This window comes from Nesoenas mayeri (assembly GCF_963082525.1).
Source record: "Nesoenas mayeri genome assembly, chromosome: 15".
In the NCBI taxonomy this organism is placed as follows: Eukaryota; Metazoa; Chordata; class Aves; order Columbiformes; family Columbidae; genus Nesoenas; species Nesoenas mayeri.
In genome coordinates, this window is record NC_137559.1 from 5596950 (window position 1) to 5619516 (window position 22567).

Genomic DNA, 22567 nt, shown 5'->3' on the forward strand with positions numbered 1-22567 from the left:
GGCACAGGGGGATCGTTCTGGAGTTGCTGTAGGTAGATGTTTGCCGGGATGCCCAACAGAAAAACGTGATGCAGGACCTGTGGGAGGGATGGGAGAGTGATTTTGTTGGGGTGACCTGGATCAGGACCGTAAACAGAGGTTGCATGAGCGGCAGGAGATGAACCGGCTGTCCAAACCCTTTGCTCAGCACTGCTGGGCTGTGACCCGGCTGCTCTGCATCCTATGGAATCTGTACCCAAAATCTGTGGTCACAGACAGTGCGAAATTCCTGCTCTGAACATCTCCAAGAATTAATTTGCAAACAGTTTTATAGCAGAAGCGATAAGTAGTAGATGTTTGTGGAGAACTCTATGGAGTAGGGAAAGGGCTGACGCTTTTAAAAGTGAATTTCTAGGGAAAAAAAAAAGCATTGCCAGTTGACTAGTTGGACAATTTAAAATGAAGGATTGCATCCTGTGAGTGCGGTGACGGGATTTCTTGTTTGTTTGTTTTTGTTGTTATTGTGTTTTTTGAATGATCTCCTGGCTAGAGGAGAGGAAAGATGGGACTGGATTTAGGGTTGCATTCATTGCTGGTTTTTTTGTTACTGACTACAGGATGTAGACAGGAATAAAAATAGAATTGTAAGGCTTAAAATATTAGCTGTTGCTTTGTAATATTGCTGTGTCAGAAGCTTCAGGATTCCTCCATCCCTTTCCCTGGCCCTGTGGATGCAGCAGCAGTTCTCCAGACTCTGCAGCTGGGGGACAAAACCCGGGGACAGAAATAACAAGTGGACTTGATTCTCTGTCAAGGGAAATTGTTTTGATGGATGGAGGAGAAAACAAGAAATGAAGATCCCTGCAGTTCTAAACCTGCTGATGTGCCGGTGCCGCGGGAGCAGATCTGTGTCGCTTTGGTGCCGGGTGTGGTGGCATCGGAATTATAGTGAGAGCCACCAGGCCCAAAGGATGTGAGGAAGGAATTGTTGTCCCTGAGGGTGGTGAGAGCCTGGCGCAGGTTGCCCAGAGAGGTGGTGGATGAACCATCCCTGGAGACATCCCAGGCCAGGCTGGACGGGGCTCTGAGCAACCTGGGCTGGTGAAGATGTCCCTGCTCATGGCAGGGGTGGCACTGGGGGAGTTGGGACGGTCCCTTCAACACAAACTGTTCTATGACACAGGAGAGGAGGTAAACTGAGGCACCAGCACAGCCTGAAGCAGATTGTGGAAGACCAGAGGCTTCCCGACACATGTTTAGTCTCGCATAGTCAGTTCTGCAGAGCGCAATTATGTAGTTACTTTGCCGTGGGTAAATATAGATTTCAGCTAACATGAGTTAGAAGTGGATGTTGTAATTTTTCGGAACGTATATATCTGTTTTAATTTCCTTTCCAAGATTTTCTTGATCGCTCCCTTGGTATTTCTCCCATCAAATGATTCTCTTGACAGTTGAGTGTGACAGCTCAGGTCTCTTCAAGAACATTTGCTCCTGTCCCAGGTGAATTTGGGCTTGGAAACCACATTGGAGGGGACAGTGAGGACGGGTCAGCAGAGCAGCCGGTTCTGTGGCAGCAAAATTGGAAAATGAAGCTTTTGCCCATGATTATTTTTAGGCACCAAACTGACTGGTTTTAGGGCTCAGGTTTGTAATCACCCTCCTTTGCCCTCTGTGTTGCTTTTGCTGAGTATCTTGGTAAAGAAACAGTTGTGTTTACATAGACTGTTGTTATCCTTTTAATCATTGTGCTCTGCTCTATTACTGTTTATAAATTGTTTCTTACCCGAATAATTCTGTTTAGCTGGATTTAACAGCAAAGTGTGGAAAAAGGGAACACAAAGTACATGGTGGTTTGTGTGCAGTGGTTCAGGACGGGTTAAGGAACAACACTGCAATGCTGTTTAATTTACTGTGGTAATTATAAACCCTAATAGATGCCAACCATGTGCTGCTCATGTTTATACGTGAGCAATGACTCCGTGTTCAGACTCAGGGCTCCACCTTTGCCAAAAGGCTAAAGAATAGTTTTGCTTTTATTTTTTTAAAGAGTGTAAAATTAATATCTAAGCTGGCATTTTTGCCATATTTGAGGTTGAATTCTGTCTCCTTGGGAGCTGAGCATGGATCTTCAGGGAGTTTCCTTTCACAAAAATATTCTTTGGAGGAATATTTTTATTTTTATATTTTGTTAGCATGTATATTGACTGTTCAATAGTAGGCAACAGTATTGCAAAATAGCCAGAAAAGAAAAATATACATTCTTTTCCAAGTGTTGGGGAAGATTAGGCAAATAAGAGTAATTTATCCCAGCTGGCATTCTCAACCATAAAATGAATGTGTAGTTTTTTCCAAAAAATAGGGTGGCTCATAACTTCCAGGAATTGAGAACCTTGTTTTTCTTCAGGCAATATTAGCAGTGATCATTCTCATAGAAGATGTGCAGTTAATGCCAGTTAACAATAACGTGTTGTTAACAATATACTTGATCTGGTAGTTCTTAAGTCCTGGAAGCCCTAGGTTATCTGTGGAACTTCTACTGGTGGATATCAGAGCAAAGATACAAGTCCTCTGAAATAGAAAGTGCTTATGAAAACATATATAAAGAGGTCTGTTTTTGTCTAGTTCAAATGTTTTCAAGAAAAAAAAGGAGGTTACTAAGGCATTTGTGCTCACGCAGAAACAAACTCAACATTGGACGTGTCCTTGTTACTTCTGTGGTAAGAAATGTTGAGGTTGTTTTGGAAGTTTTCATCCTCTCCTTCCCTCATTGTTTTCCTTTGTGGTTGCATCTTTGTGTTGGAGCACATGAGGTTCATCAGGGTAAGACCCGTTTTCAGGCACAGGAAATAAAAAGACCGAGAAATGGTAATTTATTGTGCCCTTCAGGCGAATAGGAGTTAAATATTTGGAATATATTAATGCTGAATGCTCAGTGTTGCTAGGTCTAATTTCCGCTGAGGAGAAGCGTGTTCGTATTTATTTTAAACCAATAAAGCAAAGCCAGGTTGTTGCTGCGGGTGCTTCGCTCGCAGGGTGCTGACACCTGTTGGAATTTTAGCAACGGGAGGTGGGCAGGTACCCCGTGGCCACTGTCACCACCACTGACACCCACCCTTACAAAACCAGGAGGGTTTGGGGTCAGACAGCGGGTTTTGGGGTCACATCTGCCTGTCCGTGCTCGGGGAGGTGACAGGGACCCCACATCAGTGGGGCTGACTCATCGGGGCATCCCGACCCCCCCGGCCACCCCTTTACCGCGTCCCCAGCCCCAAAACCCACCATTTGGCCACGTCACCTCTCCGGCCGCTATTCCTGAGGATTCCTTCTTTGTACCAAGTGGATTTCAGGGTTTCTTCTAGAACCATCACAAACAGTTAAACCAGCTAAACCCGCAGCTGTCAAAATAAATAACCCTGCTTTGTGTTGCTTTATCTTTTTATTTTCTTACCACTCTGGAACTTGCTTATTCCTAAAAATGGAATCCACAGTAATTGTCCCAGCTGCTGGTTCAGATCTGTACGGGTGTTTGTCTCCGGCTCTCTTGCCAGCGTCTGAGATTTTGAAGTTTAACAAGTAATATCTACACATGTGGCGAGGAAACATAGCGAATGGCATGTTAATAAGAGCAACGCTGAATGAGCGCTACATCTGGCCGTTCCTCAGCAGAAACCTGATTTATATTTACCTTTTTTATCAGCTAAAGTACAAATTTATATTTTAGATGCATATTATAATGAGGTATTTACTCTTGTTATTTTGTGGGTTGTAAGCTGAGCTGCTTTCTGCTGGTGTTTGACATGGTGGAAGCTGCTCTGGATGAGTAGAGAGCAAGTAAAATATTAGGGCAGTCTGAGAAAAGAGCTTAAAGAAATGACCTGAGATCTTAAGACTCCTGCAATTATTTTTCTGTCTCCTCTCAGTATATCCTGGTGAAGACTGATGGATATTTTGATCATGATGGCGAATTTCTGTGGTAGAGGGAAAAGGCGAAATTAGGGCAATGTTTGGGGCTGCCTTGTGGCAGAAAAAAATATATATAAAATGTTATGATTTTGACATGCTGCTTAATAATTGTGCCTGTTTCTGGGGGATGAGATGGAGAGGTCATCATCTGAAATCTTGACATTAGGCGTGCAGCGTTTTAATTAGCTTTGTTTAAGCTGGAAATGGCGGATTTTGGTTCGAGGTGGCCGTGTGTGTTTTGTGTCCTGTGGAGGCTGCATCCTCCTCCCCTCCCTGTCTCTGAAATCCATTAACGGGTTGGCTTTAAAGGTGTCCAGAGGACACTTTTGGCTTTTTTTCCAAATGAGTAATGATGGGAAGAACACCAGCTTCTCCAACGGGTGGGTTTTGTTTCTGCTGTTTTGGTAAATTGTCCTTTGTACGCGGCAGGAGATTTGCCAGGGAAGGTCGGTCACGTCGGAGGTTTAATGTTTCCTGCAGATCATCCGAACGGTCCCTTACAGATCCATTTGCTGTTGCTAAAACTAATTCCGTTGAAGTATTTCTGATTTTTTATTGTTTGTAATTTTCAATGTATCATCTGTTAGTTTAGTTGTTCAAACACTGAATTAAATAATAGTTGATCTACACCATCTCTTTCTTTGTATCAACAGGGAGGTTTTGGAACTTGGAAGCCTTGGTGCATAGTTCATGTCTCTGACCATCAGCATTTCTGCCTGTTTGTGTGTTTGCTCATCTCTTTGTACTGTGCAGGGAAAGAACAACTTCCCAATGCCGTTGACTTTTTGGCATTTGTCCCGTAATTGCCAAAAAACTGCGGCTTCCTCCTACGTATCCATCAGATCTCTTTAAAATCAGATGAGTTTTGAAAGCAGCTTTTTGATTTCCTGAGATCCGCGCTCGGTCTTCCTTCCTCCCGCTCCCTCTTTCTTCCTTTGTTCCTGGAGGTTAAAGCTGTGGGTGTTGAGGTCCCGTTAGTCATTTCGGCGACTTCTGAGCTCATCACGTTAAAAAGTGCCTGGATTAAACCATTCCTGAATTACAGTGATTTACATCACCAAGGCTTCATTAGAGTTAGTTACTTCAGACAGAGGGGATGTCCTAAAGAACACAGCAATAGTCATTTTCTTACCTCACTGTGATCCTAAACATAACCTTCACTCCAGACACAGCAAATCCCCTTTTAGGATCAGAAAATTAGTACTATAGGTGCTGTACTGCAGTGGTTTTCTCATGCTGTCTTGTATAAATAGTATCCTACTTTTTTTGGTTGGTTGGTTTGGCTTATTTTTTAAGGTTTTGGGTGTAAAAGGTGGTGCAGGAGTGTAACCAAAAGCTCCATGTGTGGGTTAAAGTAGTTTCTGGAGTTTGTCACCACTGAAGGACGTGAGCCCTGTGGTCATTCGTCTCCATCCTGGTGGCTGTTGGCTCAAGCACTGTTGTGGTTTGCTTGGACGAACGTGGTTGGTGGGATCTGGGCTGTCCAAACACCAGCTCCTGCTCCACATTGTGGGGCTGATGGTGCGTCCTGGGTGGTTGCCGTGTGTGTTCCATAGGCATCTGATGGTAACTTGTGTTTAGGTGAGCGTTTGTCATGCCGAGCGATGGGACCACAACGATGGCTGGTGTCTTTGGCCCATGCACTGGTAAGAGCAACCCTTTGGGAACCAATGTGCCTGCGAACATGCAAGATTGTGCTCTCTTCGACTCCTTTTCACCACCAAGACCTATATTTCCTCTCCTGCACCATGATGACCTTTCACATTCAACTGAAAAATTGATCCTAACCTGCTCATGGTCTTCTCACCAGGTTTAGGTTACGCCTTTGTTATCACTCTTGTGGCCTGTGGCTGTTGGGGCTTTGGGTGGATGCATCTGTTTAGAGGTTAATGAGCTATGCAGCCTGTTTTCCCCCCTGTTCTGTATACAAGCTATGCTTGAAAGGCACTATGTTATGAAAAAATAAGGGAGGCAGAGAAAATTTTAAATGAGGTATACTTAAAATTGATGTGGAAACCCAGTGGAGTCATCCCTTGGTGAGTATTTATCATCTCCTGCAAACATTGAAGCTAAAGCATGTGCTTGCATGAGGCTAAAACGTGATGGGAATCTCACATGATACAGCAGAAGAAATTTGTGTAATATGCTTTTTATTTTGAGAATTGCTTCTGTCTGCTAGCAAAATAGCTTGCCAGGTGCCTTCATGGTATTGGTTTTAATTTGTTCTTGCTTTGAGTGTGCAAGTGGGGAATGATAGTTTTGAAATGGTGAAGAAAGCAAGCTGGTTGAGCCGTGAGGCTCAATGTTGCCATGTTAACCATGTTAACAGCTGCTAATGGTTTCTTAAGCTGCCAAAGTAGCCTGGAGATGGATTTAACACCCAACAGACACCTGTTTTTAGCAATTTAGCTCTGCAAGCACATGGCACGGTACCGCAGGGGTCCTGTCCAGAAAGAACAGATAAAATGTGTTCAACAGGTTGCTTGAGAAGGTGGAAATCGCTGGTTTTCTACGTTATCTGTGGGCTTTCTTGGTGCAGAGTAAGCACAGTAAGAAGGAATCTGACCTGGAAGAGATGAGCATTAAAAGGGTTTTCTGGTATTTCAAACTCAGCTACACTTTCCAAAGCCCTTGTTGATGTCGTTTTATCAGTCAGAGGACCCTTGTGTCCTTGGGTGCAGGTGCTCCCAAGGTTCAGAATGCCCTGCAGATGGGAATAAGATGCTGATTCTCACAGACGCTTGGAGGCTCCTGTTCCATTTATGAAAGAGTCCACTTGTAGCAAGGCCAAGTTGCAAGGTGACCTTTCCAGAAGTGTCAGCCCCAGGGTGCTGTCAGAGTTCCCACGTGCTGATCCCAGCATGACCTTAAGTTGGAGTAGACTTACTCTTCTGACCCAGTCAGGCCCATATCAGCTCTTGATCAGTGCTGGGAGGAAAACATCAATTTTGCTGGTCTGGGAGGTGAGGGTTCAGTCTTTGCCTTTCTTGTCCTTTGGGTATGTTCTGATTTTGCATGTTTTCTTTTTAGCCAAAAGCTCCTGACTCTGTGCACTTGGCTGTGCCATCGTGTGTTCTTTTCATCTGATCAGCGTGAATTTGCACTGAGAATTTGTTGAGTGGGAACGCTCAGACCTTGCAGAACATGCTGCTGCGCCCTAATGCAACATGTAGCACCAGCACTGAATGGATCGTGTCGCCTGGTCATGGTGGCATCACTTGTCCTTGGTCTCTCCTTTTGTTCTGTGTCTGTTCCCAGCTTTGTTCTTCAACATCTCGTTTCACAGTCAGTCCCCTCCATCACTTCCCATGTAATTTATGAAATCCTCTGTGTGGCATGTGATTTGTGGACTGTTACAGGATGCCCAGCTTTTTCTTTTCCCCCCATCTTTGTGTCCAGCCTAAATCCTGCTGATCTTTATCAACGTTTGTTGATGGCCATCATTGACCCTAATCCTAATAATCTGTTATGGGGAAAGTGAGGTGAATCCCCCGCTGCAGGAGGTGAATCCAGAGGAGATGTTAGACCCCTATTGGGTTGTCCTGGGGCCCAGCACCAACCAAGCTGTGCCTGGAGGAGGCTGGTGGGGAACCCTGAGAAGCCACCACCTTCTCTTGGCTGTGACCCACTCCTGACACTCGTTCCCCTCAGCTCACCAAGAGTTGTGGCACAGGGCTAGTGGCTCTTGGCCATGGGAGGATTTTGAGGGATGGTTTGAGGCGTTGAGATGTCCCATGAACAAGCAGTAGCTGCTGTGGTTCCCCATCACCAGAGACAACACACCCCTCACTTCCATCTTCTCCTTCCCTTGATGGCCATGCTTCAGAGATGCTGGTGCCCATGAGTTCGTATGAACACAGGTGAAATTATTTTCCTTACTTTAAGACAGAGTAATTAAATACAGTATATACGGATCAAAATGACAGCCGCCCACAGAGCTAAAAACAGGAAATCCATTAACTTCATTATTTAAAAAATAAAATAAAAATCCTCCCAACTGATTCCTCTGTCACTTAAAGTTCTGCATGGAAGGAGGGCTAATTTAACGCTGCATTAACTCACTGTTATCACCCTCCTGTTACCTAAGTAGTTTCTAATGACTACCCTGGAGAGCACTTGGAAGCTTTTAAAAGTTTTTATGCTAAATTTTTTCTTTTTTTCTGTGTGGTTTATACTTTAAGAACAAAAGTTATTGATAACGTTTTCCCAAATCTTCCAACAACATCCAGAACTAATCTGTTGGCTGCAGAAACGTGAAGTATCACCGGTCTCTTATCTTTTTGGCAGATGGGACGTTCAGAATGTTTGATAGCGGTGGCGTTTGGGGAAAATGGAGTTTGTGGGAAGCTTGTTGGGTTTTGGGGCAGCCGCGTGTCCCGGGGGTGGGAGCGGAGGAGTGAGTGGATCTGCTCTTGCCCAGACGAGATGCCAAAGGGGACTTTGTCCTTAAACCCTCCAAGCTTTGGCTTTTATGGCTCTGAAAAGACTGGAGATGCCGTGGGGCAGGCGGCTTGTGAGACACGTCTCTTTGTTCTGGTGTCCCTGAGTGAAAGGCACCACCGAGCTGAGAAGCAATAAATCATCGTCTTTCCTCATTGTCTTTTCCTCAGAGCTGTGCTCGACCAATTTCTTCCTTTTTTAAGAATCTCTTCCTTTCTCTGTCCTGGTTTGGATATGCTCCTGAGGTCAGCATCTGTTACACGTATAATTCTGGGCTTTTTGGGAGGGTGACTTCAAAATGAAGCATTTTTACTGCTCTGCAGCATTTTTAAGTCTTGAAGTTGAAATTTCTCCTTTGTATCAGTGGAAAAGCGAGCTTTGCTTTGCTCTTGAGATGTGTGTGATGCTAACGCCTGGGCTTAAATTTCCCCCTGATCGAAGTTATTTTGAAGTTAAGCCTGGCATGCGTGCTCAGCCTGGCGGTGGAGGAGATTCAGAACCGCTATCTGACATTATTAACAGGGTTTTCGTGTTTACAGGCTGTGTTGTGGAGAGACCTGGTCTTTCCATTTGGAACCAACAGGATTTTTGTCCATCGGGAGCCCTGGGAAACTTTTAAACTTCATGCAAACTTCAACATTTCTTGGATGTGCTCTTTGCGCTCTGCTTTTCATTGAGATTTGGAGAGCTAGAAAGTGAGGGGAGTGAGTCTGTCCCCTTGGTAGGTTTGTTGTCCTTCTGGAAAAGGAAAAAATGGCTGGAAAAGAGGTAAAAAAGGGGCAATGTAGCAGGGGAAAGACAGCTGGTGGTGATGCCTCATGGAGCGCCCGGAGCTCCTGGGGTGCAGAACACGACTGGCTTTGGTGCGAAGTTTTGCAGAGTGAGTTACAGCGATTCACTGACCATCCCTCTCTGCTTTCCAAGGGTTTCCTTCTCCTGCAGTCTGAGCTGTTTGCATCCAGCTCATGTTCTCCAGCCTGGAATGGCTCAGCAGTGGCTGGATCCTGCTCGCTTGGGGTTTTGGTGGCACCTCCAGCACCGCGATGCTCGTCCCCTGTGCCGGGGCCACTCCCTCAGCTGCTCCCCTGGCACATTGCAACAGGTGAAACTCCTGCGTGAAAACCAAATCCAGTTGAAACTGGTGATAATTTTGCCGTGGGTGTTATTGTGGCCAATATTTCACACTGGAGATAAAATCATTTGAAGTTGGCTGCAGGTGAAGTATTTTAATTTATTGGTGGACATGTTAGGAAGACACTTAAAAATGATGCAGCTTTTTTTTAGAGTAGTTGAGAGCTTTGCTTTTTGTTGAGGAAGCTGTTGCTATGAATGATACAAGTTGTAATGATTTACAGAGTATTTTGTTAAAAAAACGTAAGGAAAAAGCAAAAACATTTATTTCCCATGAGTGTGTTGTTTTTGGGGTTTGAGATTTATAATTCATAGTTGGACAATAGGGCTAGGTTTGACCTGACTGTCCACCCTTAAGGCAATATGTACTTATTATCATAGAAGAAGCGTTGATACGTCAGTACAGTTCTATGCATTTTGTAATTTGATCTGTGTTTCTGCAAATGGGAGATGAGTGTGGGTGGCGGGTGGTAGGGGAGGATGGTGATGGGGATGAGCAGAAGCAAAGAGCATCCTGGTGCAGGGCAGGTGAACACCCAATTAATTCCTCAGCATATTGCTCACCTCTCGTTTGCATCGCTCGAACCGCACGTGGTAGCTGCGATGAGTATTTGCAAACTGAAGTCTGTGGTCAGAATATCCTGTAGTCATCAGCGTAACCCACGCTCCAACAGGTGTTCTAACGCTGTAGCTGGAATTATACTGGATTTCAGGGAGGTAGGGAGGAGAGGCTCCCGAGCAGTTAATCGGATTCCAGTGTAAGTTGGTCTGGATTGAGTATCTCCCTGGTTTTGGCTGCCGGGACGTCTGACACACAATATTCATGTGCAGACAGCTGCAGCGGCCGGACCCGGCTCCTTTGCTAGAAAATGTGTGTACGCTGTAGAAGCATTTGTCTGTGCATGCAAGCGCACTCTCTATACATTTTATGTGTAGCTATGTAGATACAGAGAGAGACAATTTGCATTATCCCATATTTTAGGAAGGGGAATTCATAAAAGTAAATTACCTGAGCTGTTTCTGCCATAGTTAGGTGTAGGGTTTGATTTTGACCAGATCATTATTATTTTTTTTTTCCAGAAAAATAGATTAACTGAGGATAAGAAACTTATCTTTGGACTCAACTATTTCATATTTAGTTCTGAAGGCTTTCTGCCCTTCTCTGCCTCATTGCTTTCTCCCCGTGTTCCATATGAACAGAAAAGTGGTTTGGGGACGTAGGGATGTGTTGGGGACATGGGTCTGGTTGGGGATGCGGGTGCAGCCAGGGACAAGCTGTGATAACTTGGCTGTTTTTTTCACCAGGTGTTTGATGGTAAATAATAAAGATGAAAATTGTAAATCTTAATTACATAATGCTGTATTCCATTAGAAATAATACTCTCTATAGGGAGCCATAATAGGGTTTCTTTGGACTTTTCTGGAGACTGTTCACACCAAATTGACTGGGGTTTTTATATGTTAAGCACCAGTAACATTTTCTAAGGCACATCAGATGTCTGTGTGACCGGCTCGATGAGAGCGCGTGGTGCCGGCGCTTGCGATCCCTCTTTCAAGCCGCAAATGGTTTTTGACTCTAGAGATCTCTTGATGTTGAGCTCAATGTCCGAGCTGAAAGTTTAGACTCCTGGAGGTCTTGTATAATTTTGAAGAAGAGAAACATCTGAAAACCCTACAAGGAAAAGGGGAAAGCTAATTTTGGGGGTTTGTTTTTGTTTCCTGTCCTTCCCTATCTTCCCTCTCCACTTCTCTCCCCAAGTGCCCCAGCAGAGACCTCTAGAAAATGCCAGACTATGGATTTTTTCGCATCAAGTTCAGAGCATGTAACAAACATTGGAAACGCGTGTGGGGCAACTGCAGCCGACATTGGCAGTTTGTTTTATTCCTTTTTTTCCTTCCCGCCCCCCCACTAAAAAAAAAAGTGGCTCCCTCTCCGGCTGCGCGGGAGATAACAATGGGGCGCTTTGTGCTGCTCTGCAGCTGCTGAAATTTGACTAGATCCAACTGAAGAAAACAGGAGCAGGTGGGTCAACAACGTGACCCTTTCGTTCCCAGCAGTATCAGTGTGCACCGGGGCCGGGGGTGAACCCCGAGACTTAACCCGGGTGTGAGGATGGGTCGGTGTTGAGGATGGAGATAGCCCTGATGCCTCTGAATATCGTGGGGTTTGCTGCCATTTATAAACGGGTTTTACTCCAAAAATGCTAGAATTGGGAAATGTCACTGGATGTGACAAACCGGCATCGTGACAGGGTACAGATCTTTACTCCGTTACTGGTGCTTTAGTTCCCATATTGCCACTTGTGTGTGGGTTTTTGTGATGCTCCTTGGATGCTCCCAAAGCCCCCGATGCCCAATGTGTGCTCGCCCCTCTCGCACCCAAAATCAGGGATTATTTAATTCCCTCTGTAGGTCTGACCACATCTGTGCTTTTGCTGTGCTAGAGCTATCCTAAAAAAATACCCAGGGTGGGTACCATGATCTAGTAAACGGACTAGAGTTGGACCAAGGGTTGGACTTGATGATCTCTGAGGTCTTTTCCAACCCAGTCGATTCTGTGATTCTGTGTAATTTCTGCAGTGTGGAGGAGGGTTTGGTACGTGGTTCCTGGTACGTTTGGTGGAGATGGAGGATGTGGTTGTGTTGGGCTCCTTGGGCACCATCACAGCAGCAAATACATCTCATCAGTGCTGCCCGCTGGATAGCAATAAGAGGAGGAGGAGGACAGGGAGAAAAATACTGTTATGACTTAGCAGCACGGGTCAGCTGAGAACTGCTTGTTCTGAAGTCCTTCTCTTCCAAGGTGGGATGACTTGCTTGACTCTTTGTAGGTGTCACGGTGTGTTTGGGCTTTGTGAGCCTCGGAAGCGCTGTTAGAAGGTGGCAATGCTCAAACTCCATCCATGTTCAGCAGGCACATGGTTACAGCCTCAAACCTGTCTAGAATTGCAAGGGATTTGGAGTCTGAGGCTTTTAAGGGGGAGACAGGAACAACTGTTTGTAAGTCAGCGGTTAGAAACGCGAGGTTTCTGTTGATGGATCTTGTAATCTTGCTTTCGAGTATCAACTTACCATAAAGCGAATGTGATACAAAGCAGAGCTCCCCCTTTTTACACTGTGCTGTGAATACAGTTGTGATGTTCAACAACGTGTTCACGTCCTTGAAAAATCTTCATCATTTAGCTGTAACTTTAAGTAGAAAACATGACATGCATCTCGGATAGTCCAGCCATCACAAACACTTGCATTGCCTATGGGGCAGGATCAAGCGTCAAGGCTTAATTGTTTGCATGTGATGAAGCTTGTAAGGGGACTAACGAGTTATGGTCAGGATGAGATGGGTGCTGAACGGGGAAGGGGACAGCGGTGACAGCTTTGGCATGTGGTTGGGAGAAGGACAGGTCCAAGGCGAGGAGCTGCTTGGGGTGAGAGGGAGATGGATGGAGTTGGAGAAGGAGCCGCTGGTGCCGAGGGCAGCGATGTGGCTGTTTGAGTGATGTGTGCTGGGATGGAAAATTGATCTGCATGACCACATAAGCAGCTGTGGAGCCTCAGCCCATCAGGAAGCGGGTTGTTAATAAATCAGAGGCTCTCTGTGCATATCCGCATCTTAAACTTTGGTTTTTAGCAGGAACTTGCTGCGATCTGAAGGTCAGTAGCAAAGCACTGCACTTCATTGAAGCATTTTGGTTGGAAAAGACCTTTAAGATCATCGAGTCCAACTGCTAACCCAACACTGCACTATCAAATTTGCCCATTGCCATCGATGGGTGCTGGGCAGGATTTAGCCACGAGCCGAGGGGGTTTAGACGGAGACTTGTGCGACGGCGCTGTGACCGGAGTTTGTCCTTGGCTGCACTTGCAGTTAAACCCTGCTTGGTGCCGGCTTTAGCTGCACCCGCTGCCAGCCCCCCTTGTCAGCAGCGGGTAATTTAAGAGGTTTCTCCCAACAGCTGGCAGCGCTGGTTACCCCGCTCCCCCGGCCCTGGCACGGGGCACAGTGGATTATGCTCTTGGCCGCGCAGCCGGGAGCCGCCGGTGCCAGGATTCAAACTTGTCGCTTCGGAACAAGAAGCACAGGTGCGGGCTGAACTCGTGATCCTCGGGGGCCGGCGCGTACCGGGGGGCTCTGGCTTCGGGTCGGACACACGCGCGCTCGTGCACGTGTCCCCGTGCGCTCCGGTCGTGTGTTTAATGTGCAAAAATACGTATGGCGCAAACCATTCGTGCCCCTTCCCTTCCGCGCGCACAAACACCCCTCGAGGAGTTTGGTTTGAAAATAAGATTTAAAAAATTGCTGCTGCATCCCGCCTGGGGAAAGATGAAGCCGCTCAGCAAAGGGAAATACGTATATAGGGATGTAAAGGCTATTTGGAGATACAGAGGTGTTCGCCTCCCTGCTCAGCCGTCCAGCGAGGATCCTATACAGAAAAACACAGCGATTAACATATGAAAACACAGATAACAGTGGGATTCTTGTGCAGGCAGAAGCGGAGATCTACTACCATTTTAGTGCCAGTTAGACCCGTAACTGCTGTTCGGGGCTGGCTTTAGTAACAATTAACCTTTCACTCTTGGTGATAGCCATCGCTTTCTGGTGCAGCTGCTGTTATAACAATATATTTCACTTCTTCTCTCAGATGCGCTAATTTTGGCGGTCGGGGGATCTGTTCTAGAACCACAGAGTGTATGGAGGGAAAATGGGGATTTTTTTAATAGCTATTTGATGTATAATAATAGTTTTGAAAAATATTTACATTTTGATTTAAAGGACCTTGCGCAAATTAAGAAAAAGGAGGAGACTGCGTGACTGCTGCTTCAAATATTTTGGAGCGAATTCAGCGTGGTCTTGCTCGTGTGACAGTATCAAACCAGGGGTTTGAAAAATCTCGACTTGCTTGTGCAATCAGGTGTCTCAGCCTGGAGCTGGGAGGAATTAAAGCCTTTAATAGGGGTTTCCCTGCCTGTTTGGGCTGGGTGATGGGATGTGTTATGGACCAAACTCTGTAGTTGCCATTTGAAAATTACTAAGTGCCTGGGGGACTCTTGGGAAGGAACATGGCTACAAGTGACCCGCAAGGACTATCTGCTTCAATGGGAATATCAGCATCTTAAATAGCTTCGGGTTGCTGAGGTTTCAGGAATTGTCCCCAATACTTTGACATTTAGTGTCCTTTTCATTTTTTAATGGCTTCAGAGCATGATTATATCACACAGAAATATTTGAAAATAATTGGGGTGTAATTGGAGGTAGGATGAAGTTGGAATAATTTGGTTTTGGCATCAGAATATTGTTACTGGAAAACATAGTGGAGGTTGGACTTCACCTGTCAAAACAGAACTGCGGAGTTCTGGCTCTTCCTGAATAATCATTTCAATATTTATGCTGTGCTGGAAAAAAAATATGCAGATTTGCATGAAATAAGTTACAGTTTTTCTTCTCCAAAGAATCTGGTATTGAGGGTGACAGTTTCATTGTGTGGTCACAAGGCTGTGCTTTGATCTCAGCTCAACTCATACTCACTGAGAGGAATTTTGCCCCATCCAGCAATGTGTAAAACCGGCTTGATGGACTTTTTTCATTATGATTTCTCTTTGTGATTAAAAATTCAAAGCTTCTGATTGCATGTTAACATTGGTGATGAATAAGACTTAATGTGATTTTATTCATTATCTTTTGAAGATAAAGACTGCCCCGTTTTGGCACAAATCCGGTAAAGTCCATGGGACCATTGATAGTGGAATCTGTAGCATCACTGATCAGTTTTGTTCCTGGATCTAGTTCCAAAGGCACTTAAATCACGTTTTTCTTTGCTTCGTAAAAGTCTGTGGTTTTTTTTCTCTTGCTTTACATGGCATAACTAACTACATGAACAACAAAAGCGTTGGTGTGTGAACAACGCAAGCCAATGCACCAAACGTAGCTGCACATCATTTACACTGTCACTTAAAGCATCTGAATTCCCAGTGTGCGTGATGTGTGTATGGGGACAGAGTTGGTACCTAAGTTCCCCCAAGTTAAATTTAAAAAGCATTACAGATTTGGGGAGCTTTTTGTTTGTTTGGTTTGTTTTTGATGTTGTTTTGTGTGTGTGTGTTTGTGGTGGGTTTTTTGGTTTGTTTGAGGTTGTTGGTTTGTTTTGTTTTGAGTTTTTTGTTTGTTTGTTTCTTTTCCTCTTGGGTGTTTAAAACTTGTGAAAGGGTGACTTATAGGACTTGTATAACAGCTGTTTTCTTTCTCTCTGATGTTGGCCCTGCAGGCTGGGAGTCGCAGCTCCTGGAGACGGGGTTCCTGGGGATGTTCCTGTGCCCGCTCTGGACCCTGTCCCGCCTGCCCCCGCACACTCCTCCTCCCACCATCGTCATCTGGGCCTTCCGCTGGCTCATTTTCCGCATCATGCTTGGAGCGGTAAGTGAAACTGCACATTGTTTTCCTTTTTTTTTGGAGATGGCAGCAAAAAGAGCATCTCATCCTAGCAGAGAACCTCCCCCTGGTCCAACACAGCGATGTCCTCTGGTTTAAGAACTTTTCTGGTTATAAGGAAGAAGCAGATATCAGGAAATGCTTCATGCTCTGGTTCACAGAATCTTTCAACCTCCTGTTAATGTTTATTTTAAGGAGGGCAAACATAGGAGTAAGAATATCTGTGCTGATACATTGGTGCTGCTCTTGTGATTGACTCTTGAAAAGGAATAAAACTCAAGTTTGAGACTGGAGCATTGTGGCTTTTTGATAAGATGATCAGGAATCCTGTGGGTAATTCCCAGGAACCAAGAGCTTTACCCCAAGTTATTTTTTCGCTGTGTTTTACTGAAATGTCATTCTCTGCCCTGTGTTTTCAAAGAGAACAATTACTACGTTACGGTGCCAGTGCCAATGGAAATTCCCAAGTAGCTTGTGAAAGAATCAATCAGGAACTGACAGATCTTTGTTAAAATAAAAGTGTGGTAGGGATGTTATCCTGTCATCTGGATCTGCATTTTGGACTTTTCAAAATATCCCAGAAATTTAAACTGAGGATCATCACTGTAAGAGAAAATGCTGCTTCTCAAGCACGATGCCAACTATAGAAATAATCAACAGACTGTGACACCAGGTGTAGGGAGATGCAGCTGATTTTCTTCACAAGTTACATGATCACCAAGTTCGTATCCTGCTTTCCTTTTAAACTGAGAGTCTGAGCTTTGCTATGTGCCTGCTAATTTATAATATAGAATCTGAATTATGGGACAGGTTGGATATATAGGAAAACGGTGCTCACCAAACGTCTTTGTTACTGTTATCTCTGTGCTGCCTCTTGATTTTTATCTGGAGAGCAATAACTCTCCCGTTATTTTAGGGAGAGCCCTCTGCAGAAGAGCTGCCGCCCCTCGAGTCCCTTGTCTGTCTGGGTTACTGATATATAAGTAACAGGCATGGGAGAGGAAAACATGGAAAGGTCATTAAACGGGGATCTATACAAGCAAGTGGAAATCGGTGATTGATGGCATCTTTAATGTTTTGGGGCCCAAACACGTGTATGTTTCCTTCTCGGCCGGGTAATGACGCTTGCAGGCACCGGGCAGGGGGTTTAAGGCGTGAAACCGAAGTTTCCTCCCGGAGCGCGGCAGCACCTGCTCGCGGGGCAGCTTTGATTTCTTCCCTCGTCTGGGCAGGACCTGAGGCCTGTGCGCAAATGTGGGGTGACGGAGGTTGTTCCCAGGGGTGGGATTGACAATCATGAGATTTTAGGCCGAAGGAAAGTTTGACATTCCGGCGTGGTTCTCTGGGGACGCTCATAGCTAACTGGGATGAGGTTTTCCTTGGAAAATGCCATCCTCCGAGCTAACGATATTCCCTAGGGTCAACTTGGCTTTCTCACCTTGTGCTGCATGAGCAGCGCCATGTACAGGTTTGAAACATATTAAATAGGCAAGTTTGTCTCTCTTTTGCAACGTGATGGCTCCCAGTGAAGATTTCAGGCTCCTACCCCACAGTTCCCCTGTTTTCTCCGGTCGGTTCCTGTATCATGAACAGTATGTGGTGGGGATTTCACTCTTTTCCCCATTCAGCTTATCATATTTGGGAACTTTTTGCATGCAGAGCTCTGGCAACCAGAGACTCTGTGCTGAAGCACAAGGATCTCCTGCCAACGTGAACACTGTGCTGATGCCCATTGCAGCCCCTCTTGTTTCACCCTGTGAAGAAACAGAAGATCAAGCCCAGTAGCTGCTGGATACACAATTAACTGTAAAGGAGGGAGACTGGACCTAAAAGATGTTATTTCCTAACCCGAATTGATGTGATTGTTGCCATTGGTCTCCTCAGAGCACATTAACCATCCTCTCGAAGGCTGCCTGTATCCTGTCACCCCACATGCTTGTCCACAACCTCCTAGTTTAGCAGCATTGGAACAGCAATATGTCTTTGTATTTTCTGCCGCATAAACCGTAGAAACCCGCAGAGCTGGTGGGAGACGTCTGAGCAGCACACGGAGCTCCTGGACGTGCTGTGCCTGCTCCCTGGCTTTGCTGCTGCCTTTTCTGTCGTGTCTCCTTGTTAATCTCTCTCCTGCTTAGGAGAGATTAATTATTATTAATGATTGTTCACGTATTGCTCCTGACACTCAGCAGCATGCCCAGCCTGGTCCTGTTTCCTTCTCTCTTAGTCTTAACCAGGTTTTCTGCTGCTGAAGTATGTGAGCGCCGTCATCCTGGCTGGTGTAAGGGAGCCTTGTTGTTTCCTGGCTAATCCTCCCCCAAAAAATCATGTCCAGACCTTGCTTTATTGTGCGTGCCTTCCCCGAGGGCTGCCTGGGCTTGCTTAGGGGCGATACAGCACGTGAGGAGTAAGATAATCCCGGCTGTGTACTTGGGGAGGCGCGCAGCATGGGGAGGCTCTGTGCCTGGGCTTTGGTTGGCAGCAAGCGCTGGGCTGAGCTCAAATATTGCTGACTTTTTAAAAGGCGTAATTACATGATTCAATCTATATGTTTGATGTTCCTAATAACCCATTAGTGCAGGATGTAAAGACGGATGCTTCTTAGGAACACACATACGCAACAGAATAACGATCCCTTTGTGTGAGCGAGCAGCTTGTTAGGAAATAAGTGATGCAAACAGACATTTACGGGGCTGATTTGCCTCAGAAGTGCTCGGTGACTTGGTGTCTTTGTCGTTTTGCTTGTGATTCTCCATCACTCTGATTTCTTGAAACCTGGAAGATGCAAAGTGGTGTTTTGTGGTTCCACGAGAGTCAAGAGGTGGGTAAGCAAAGGTGTGTGCTCAGCCTGTCAGGCTTAACCAGGGACGGTGCCCAAACCGCAGTGACGTGACAGGGGACCAGCCCGTGCTGGCAGCGAGGGGCTTTGCTCGGCGATGTTCGCTGGAGGTAATAAGGTGTTTTGACATCTGCAGCTACCTGGGGAGATATTGAAGGCACGGTGCTGCGCTCTCAAAGCCTTGACCTTTTCTCAAGTGTAGATATACATATATATCTATGTCTTTCAGCAGACAGATTTTGTTTTCCAGCTGCTCTGTTCCCCATAGGGCTCTTGTTGGACTCGGTGCATTTGATGGGTTTGAGCCATTGAGTCAAACTGCAGATCTCTGTACTCACCTGATCCCCAGCAATGGGACTCGTTGGAGGGGTGACTGTGCCTCTCGGATTCGGTGGAGCAGCATCTCCCCTGCATCCCACAGCTTTTCCAAGCCAAGTCACATCCGTGCTATCTGGGCTTCGTGCTCTGGCCGGGCTGTTGCGAGGAGTTTCTGGTTTAATTACTGGGCTCTCATCATAAGCTGCACTGGGTAAGGCCGTGGGCTTTACCTCTGAGATGGGCAAGTTTCTGTTTAGCCCTTTCTTTTTTGGTGACAAGCAGCAGCATTGCTGACGAGCTCTCCTTTGTCAGAAAATATAATTTGTGGCTAATACCCCATTCAGCAAATGTTAGTCCCGTTCTTTTTTTGCAAAAGACTTGAAAGCAGATGACAACTTGGCCACGTTCATATATTCTGTGTAATTACCTGCTGCGGGTGAAAACCATGTGCTGGGGAATCCAAATACCTGTGTGGCTTGTGCTGGGGCAGAGGGGAGCAGCTGTGAGCTGATGAATTGCCAACACCGTGTTGCTGAAATTTCATAGTAGCTCTTTGCATCCTGAAAGTCGTTAGTGATTGCATATGTAAACCATAAAATATAGTTTCTGTTTCTTCATTAGTTGTCTACAAAAATGTTGCATGCGTACTCACTCAGAAATGTGAGAATTTGACTTTCGTCAACACCTGTGTGCGTAACTATAGTAACACTGATAAAACTTACAGAAAAAAACACATGAGAAGGGATAGGAGTAGGGGAATGTGATTTAACTGGATTTTGGGAAGAACCTTGGGCCAGGTTTGTCCTTGGAGCCACTGCAGGCAGCACTGGGTGTCCAGGCACCCCCGGTGGGCCTGCAGAGGGTGATGCTGGTGACTGTAGACGTGACTGATGATTTCCTCTCTGATACCCAAGGGTTGTCTCTGCTTTCTACATGCAGCTCCTCTGGTCTCACACCAGAGGGGTTTTGACAAAAGGCAGTTAAATGTGAGGCTGTTCCCTCCTACCAGCACATCTTTCTGTCCACGAAGCAGATGTTATCAGGGTGGGTAATGAGTTCAGCTCTATCTCTAGCATTGCCTCTCCCAGCGGAAGCTGCTGAAGTTGGGTGGTAGCGATGGGACAGGTCAAAGACTCACCAGGTCAAAAAGCAAAGCAAGTGGTGAGTCCCCTTTGAAAACCGCCCCGCTGCTGGGGATGGAAAATATGACCTGGGCACTGGGATGGGGAAGCGGGTCCTGGACGGAGCCAGGGCAGAGACTGGGCTGAGCGCAGGCAGAGCTGGAGCAAGGAGCTGGACGCCTGGTGCTCACCAGAGATGCCGCATTGTTTCCAGCGAGGTGCTGGGACCCCTTCCCGCTAGGGCAGGTTTGTCGAGCCCGGTGCTGCCAAAATCCCGCACAGCCAGGTTGGAGCTGCTCAGCTCCGTGCCAAGATCTGTCCTCGCACCATTACATCTTTGGCTTAACGGGGAGAGCCATGAATAGCGGGCAGCTTGGAGTGAAGGAGACATGAGCGATTTTTCTGGGGGTGCGCATTAGCGTTGGCACGTGCGCTGTCTGTCCCGCTCCACGTTGTTTGAGGTTTGGAGATATTTGAAGTATGCATGTAGGTTTTTAACGAGCGTGTATCGGCCGTGCAGGGCCTGGATTGCTGTGGCAGACGGAGCGAGTCGTGCGAGGGAACCCGTTTTACTGCAGCTCCGTGCGGCTGCAGCTGTGCAGCCGGTACTTGTTGGGGCTGGTGTGAAAAGCGGCATGGAAATGTCATTACCCATTTGCAACTGGTGTTCCTCCTGTAAAACACGGGGCACCCAAAATGCCTTTAGGTCAGGTTGGACTTGAGGCCAATGAGAAGCAAGAGCAGAGCAAATGCCAAGTGTTTGCTGCTTGGCTACAATGCTGTCAGATGTCAGTGGTCCCTCCATAAGCGCCCAGCAGTGATGGGCTTAAATTTATATGGCTTTTCATCATCTCTGCTGTCTCCTGTGCCTTTTCCACCCCTTCCTTTCTTTCTGTGGGATGTGAATGGGGATCCTGGCAGTTCCCCGTGTCACAGCTGAGGGCTGGTGACATGGATCCCATCCCAACAAGGGATGTGCCTATGGGGGTATCCGTCAGAAATGGTGATTGAGGAGGTTAAACACCTCGAGATTCCAACTCTCTTGTTCCTACAAGCCTCCTGTGTCCCTCTTTCATGACATGCTACGCAGCTTGTTTGGGCTGTTAATGGCCAAGTGGTCATTTCTCAAGGATTTCCAATAAACACTTAATTTTGCATCAGGACGAGTTTGCAATGCTCTTTTAGGCAGCTCTGCTGAGGTGCGTACATTAGCGGGGAGAGTCCAAGGATTTGATAGGTGACGTTTGCCAGCTTGGTCTGGTGTTCTGTACAAATAATTATCATTATAGAAGATGTAACAGGGAGGTGGAGGGAAACCAAGCATCAGGGCTGTAACAGTCCATTGAGAAACTGGAAGTAAATAGGGAATTAGGGTGGAGCTGTGTCTTGCAAAGGATCACAGACATATGGAACAAGTTACCAGGGAAGGTGGCTGGAGCAGAGAGTATAAGTGAGTCTGAGACATCTTGATTAGTTTCTGGAGGAAAGGATTGAAGAGTGTAGTGAAAAAGCAGGGAAACAGGATTTAAAGCACATTACCACTTTAATTTAAAAGTGCCCAAAGCAAGGAAATTCAGATTTAAAGCTGCCAATCTGTCAGTGGCTGCTGCAGGTGTCGGGCTCTGTGTGCAGATGGGTCCGTGGCCCGCGGGCTCCGGGCAGCTTAAGCCAAAGCCTCCTGCTTGCCCCAAGAACCAGACCCTTTAATATGTGTGTTATATAAAAATATTTATAATATACATGGATTTTTATATAATAATATTATAATAATCTGTTGTATGTGTGCCGTGTTCTTGACGTCTTCCTTGTGCGATGCTTGTAAGACCATTGCAGGGGCTGCTCCTGCTGGTGGGCACAGGAGGAATTTCGGGAAAGCCAAGCGCATCTTTTCAAGCCATGATTTGTGACTTGGTCCCTCCCCTCAGTTTACTTTTTGCAAGCAAAATTTCTGTTTATTTTATTTTTTCCACTTTCTGGATTTCCCTTTCTGAATGTAATTACAGACCCACCCCCCCCCAGTCCCAGCTCAGCCTCTCCGAGCTGTTCGAGTTCATCCTCGGGAGAAGCTGCTGCGGAACAGGAGTCCCGGAGCATTTTTTGGCAGGGACATAGAACATAGTTTAAATCCTCTAGTTTTTCAAGTCTACACAAAAGATGTTTCCCCTTTTACAGGGAGGAAAAAAAATAAAGTGGTAGTCTTGGGAAAAACTACTGCAAACCATTTATAATAATTAGCAATGAATTCTTCTGCTAAATTCTCATAATTGTTTCCTAGTAAATATTGGCCATCTTTCACACAGAGATGTGTTTTCATGGAGAAAAGACCAAATATTTCCAGATCAAATACCTAATGAT

General features: G+C 46.0%; 1 protein-coding gene across 1 annotated transcript in view; it reads left to right on the top strand.

Moving 5' to 3' along the window:
• Positions 1-22567, top strand: part of LMF1 (lipase maturation factor 1) — a 180466-nt gene that overhangs the window by 39394 nt on the left and 118505 nt on the right. Inside the window, exon 4 of the mRNA XM_080354157.1 lies at positions 15774-15922. Within this exon, the coding sequence (XP_080210283.1) occupies positions 15774-15922 (149 nt within the window). The remainder of the gene's footprint in view (positions 1-15773; positions 15923-22567) is intronic.